General features: G+C 49.6%; 1 protein-coding gene across 1 annotated transcript in view; it reads right to left on the bottom strand.

Annotated features, from left to right (window-relative positions):
* The window catches only part of HPS3 (Hermansky-Pudlak syndrome 3), a gene marked incomplete at its 5' end in the record, with an annotated part of 15739 nt that overhangs the window by 5353 nt on the left and 6009 nt on the right, over nucleotides 1–4377 (bottom strand). The window contains 5 exons of the mRNA XM_010147346.1: nucleotides 1130–1360; nucleotides 1968–2145; nucleotides 2452–2633; nucleotides 2833–2941; nucleotides 3292–3446. Coding sequence (XP_010145648.1) covers nucleotides 1130–1360; nucleotides 1968–2145; nucleotides 2452–2633; nucleotides 2833–2941; nucleotides 3292–3446 — 855 coding nt within the window. The remainder of the gene's footprint in view (nucleotides 1–1129; nucleotides 1361–1967; nucleotides 2146–2451; nucleotides 2634–2832; nucleotides 2942–3291; nucleotides 3447–4377) is intronic.

Here is a 4377-nt window from a genome sequence, read left to right as displayed (position 1 = left end):
TGACCGGCTGGGAGACGGCCGAGTGCCCCTCGGGGAAAGCGCAACGGGAGGAATGAGTCACATGGGAAACTCAAGGCAGCCCTCGGGGGAAGACTCGGGCTCCCCCCGCTGTGTGCACCAACCATCCTCCCTTTTTCTCTCTCCAAGTGGTATTTTTTCTACTTTGCAACAAAATGCTCTTTAAAGGTGAGGTGCAACGAACCTTTGTTTTAACAGGTCAGATTAAAGATCTGTTAGAGACTACTTCTTCTCTAAACCACCTCCATGCCTCGGAATGTGTCTGCTCCTAACACGGCCATTTCACTTGATCCTGCTGCCAGGTTAGAAGGCAGGTGGTGCTGCGTATCAGCGCTGAACCAGCTTCGCAGGGTGCCCACCTTGCAATCCAAAACCTGCAAGCTGCGAAAGCTCTCCAGGACTCCTCGCAGCAAAACACGCGACCTACCTGAATTGGCTCCAAGTTACTTGAAAAGTTTCTAGACCCCCGGTATCTCACTCACAGACAGACCCTGTGTTCCGAGCTGTCACCTCTGACCAGTCACAAGTTCAGACTGGTCTGTCTAAAACCTCACGTGAACATCTACGGCAGAGACTCTTCACCGACGTTTTTCCCCTACTGATGTAAATTCTTACCTTAACAGCACTGACCTCAGTTCTGATCTGATCTTAGTGAGGGTTAAGTGCTCTGACTCCACGTTAGACAGACAGGAAATCGTATACAAAAACTTTAGTTTGTGGGCACCCTGGACATTCTGCTTCAGGGGCAATTTCATGGGCACTATATGCACCCAGTGTTTTCACGGGCGCATCACACGCCAGTTACAGGAGGGGAGTAAAGCCCTGCAGAGCTGCTTATGCCCCAGTAAAGAGCATTTAATTTATCCAGAATTAACAGCGCCCAGACTTCTGCTTCCTTGGTAAGGCTCTGCCACGACAACTGCCTTAACTGCAGGGTGAAGAGTTTGGGCCTAGTGCAGCCCGCCCTCGGCTCTACAGCTGCGGCTGACGCTCAGCAGAGGCTTCGCAGCGCATCAGGAGAAAGAGTGACCAACAGTTCTCCTGTAAAACACAAACCGACTGGCCTGGGCTCTGCAAAGCATGAGCAGCTCATGCTTTCAGCATACTCTACCTCCTTATAGGAGTCCATCTCATGTTCATACATCACCAGGTCTCCCATTTTCAGAGCCATGAAAGCCTTGGTGAGCGTCAGGACCACCGACGGCAGGGTCTTTTCTACCTTCTGGAGACACTTCACAGCTCTCCAAGGACACGTGTTCCTCATGCAGGGGCTGCAGAGGATGTGAGGCAGCTGCACAGGGTCAGCAACGCAGAATATTTGGAGAACTTGATTGGCTGCTTCCTGTGAAAACAAAAAAGCCATTTGACAGTTTAGACCTTTCCAGACACACAGTCTTCTATGTCACATGGAAGTACTGCAGGGCTTGTCTGCTTTTCCATACATAAACCGCAGGTACAGCTTAGCTATCAAACCCCAGGGCCCCTCCTGCCTCTCTCCTCCCGAGCGGTGAAAGTAAAGGATCTCCAAGCAGCAGGGATTCAACCCGTACTCTGGGGTGCCAGAAGAATATCCACCACCACAGAGAACTGGTTTTACCAACCCCTACAATGTGGCAGTGTTCAAAGAAGCCATTTGGTTTGGTACCGAAATGGGGAAGAGAAATTTGAGGTGAGTTTTCCCGCAACACGTCTCTGCAAGGGGGAACCAGATCAGCAACGTGCAGCATGACAGCAAAGCTAGCACACACTGCTGGAGAGCAGAGCGAGTGCCCCAGCTGCTGCTTGCTGGTTTGTCAGCAACAGTGGGAAATGAGAGCCATGTCCCAGAGAACAACTGCCCAAGTGAATACGCAGCTCAGCATTTGCAAAGGGAATTTGATTAGAGTTTGAGACACAGTTCTTAAAATTGGAACTAAATCAACAGGTTAAGAAAAAACCCTTGTTTCTACCTTACTTAGTTCTTCATTTACGTCTTCATTAAGGGAGTGAGTTAGGTAAAATATAAATCCTCTCTCGTATGCCTGTCTTTCGTCACCTTCTGAGACCAGTCTCTTCAGAACTTCAGTGACGGATAAACCCGACATTCTGTAGTAGGGCAAAGCCAGGTGATAATCCCTCGTGTCACACCTGAAGGCCACAGAGAGGAGGGAAAGAACAAACCAGCTCAGGGCGACGCCGTCACCGTTGGTAAGAACTAAACTAATGCAGTCGCAGCAGGATCTGCCGAGACACAGCTCAGCCAGCGCCACGCTGTGAGCTCTCCGGTGACGGCAAACTGGCGCTGAACAGCCGACGGCACCAAGCTGGGCTCTCAGAACCTAGGGGTTTATGGTAGATAGAAACGTGCATCGACTAACGTGAACCGGAGTGGTGGATCGTCATGGTAAGGTTGGAAACGAAAGCCCACCAGGATCACCGACACCCAAAGTGTACCTGCTGTAGCAGTCTCCTAGGAAGGCACAACTTTCTCTGAATGCCCCCAGAAGTTCTTCTTCCTCATCGGCGTCAAGGAAACCCGGGTCCATTAGAGCTGCTCTGACCAGCAGGTGAGCCTCACTGAGAAGGTGGATGCAGCTCTCTGTTTTCACATTTTCGTAAGTTCTGCTGTAATCCACCTGGAACAGATGGAGGATACACTGCACCTGCTGATCAAGAACACGCAGGAACAATTCTGACAAGGGCAGCAGCCTCCCGAAACAGGCTTACAGGCTGCTCTCAAGAAACGCGTGACAGTATCTCCAGCACTGACACGCAGCGGGATTAACTAACAGCACCTATTCGGAGTCACCAACCAACCCCGGGGCTGGGCAGTACCATTTCTCTGTACAGCTGAACGGTTGAAACGGTGTTTATAAGATATAAATTCCAACCAGGCTCTGGCTCAGAATGTGTTCTGGATTTGCTGCTGTCAGCCTTTCTGGAACTAGAGAGAAGGAAGAGAGTTGTCAGTGTCCAAACTAACATTGTGCAGCCAAAAATCCCCCACTCACGCGATAACATAAATGCACAAATAGGGACGTCTGCGGGCTGGGAGATGCTGCAGAGAGCAACCTATCTTGTTGATTCCAAGCCTGTGTGCCCTCCCCTCCCTTCTCCTCTGTCAGTTAATTCAGTAGAACTGAAACAAGTGTTTGATTTCTGTTCGCAGGTACTAACCAGGGAATTGTTTCCAACTAGTTTTCCACAGAGGAACCTCTCCAATTCTGACATCCACAAATGCAGCACCGTCCACAGAGCTACAAATACCATCTCCCCAAACACCCAAATCCTTACAGCATCCTTCTTCCAGGCTTTCTTCTCTCAGTAATATCTTCCGTGTCTGCCTTAGTCAAAAGGATTATGTGGTTTTTGAAGTGACAGAGAGCTCTTGGTCCTATGAAGAGCTGCATTCGCAGCGTGCACACATCCAGCATGACGGGCGGACAAGCCTAGAAAGGAAAGAGATTGTTCTGTAATGCCAGTCAGGATGGAAAAATGTCACCTCTGTCCACTGATCTGGCACTAGAAATAGTCACTGGCTTTCCTAACGTAAGGAAGGATGACGGTCCTTATACACCTATGACATAAATCATTTAACCATAGGTAAAAAATAGTAATTTCACACTTCAAAGCAACTACAGTTGTAGCTGTGTGTGTCAAAATAACTGAGCCTGAGGGAGATGTCCAACATGGAAAACTTCATCCCAAGTGGTTTGGGTTTGGCCAAGTTGGAAAAGATTGCGTGACACGGCTGTGAAAGCTTTGCTTTCGGCTGCTTATAAAAAACTACATTTTTTAAAACTCTCTCTCTATTTAAATACATAAAAAACAATTACAGATAGAAGTGTTACACTTGCTGGCCTCCCGTTCCATGACACACCCAGTAGGACAGCCCCGATCTGTTCACACGCACCTTGAGGTTAACACCCACCCATCGTCTGTTCTGGACTGAAAATGGGAAAAATGCAACTTCACTTGCCCAGAAATACTTTAGATACTTTTACTTACAGCTTTAAGAAGTAAAACACCGTATTTACAAGGTAACAAACACGGTGAAGTAAAGAAACAGCATCAAGGGTGTTCCCTGCTTCCTGCGGAAACCTCCAAATCTCTCCTAGGGCCGAGGGCCACAGCGGTGACCAGGGGCTCCCAACTAGGCCCCCAACTGGGCCAGTCATGGCAGGAACCAGCCAGCTCTGCAAATAGCGTGAAACCCAACAAAGAGCAGTAACCACCACCATCAGCACGCTTCAGACTCCACACTGGGGCAAGGACACCCCGAGGAAAAGCCTGTGGACAACCCACTCCAGGGCAGGGATGCCCCAGGGGGACTGCGGCCCACAGAGGACCCACTCCAGGGCAGGGATGCACCAGGAGCAC

Source organism: Eurypyga helias, unplaced genomic scaffold (genome assembly GCF_000690775.1).
Source record: "Eurypyga helias isolate BGI_N326 unplaced genomic scaffold, ASM69077v1 scaffold32192, whole genome shotgun sequence".
NCBI lineage: Eukaryota > Metazoa > Chordata > Aves > Eurypygiformes > Eurypygidae > Eurypyga > Eurypyga helias.
Note: the sequence above shows the minus strand (reverse complement) of the source record. Positions and strands in the feature narration are given on the sequence as shown.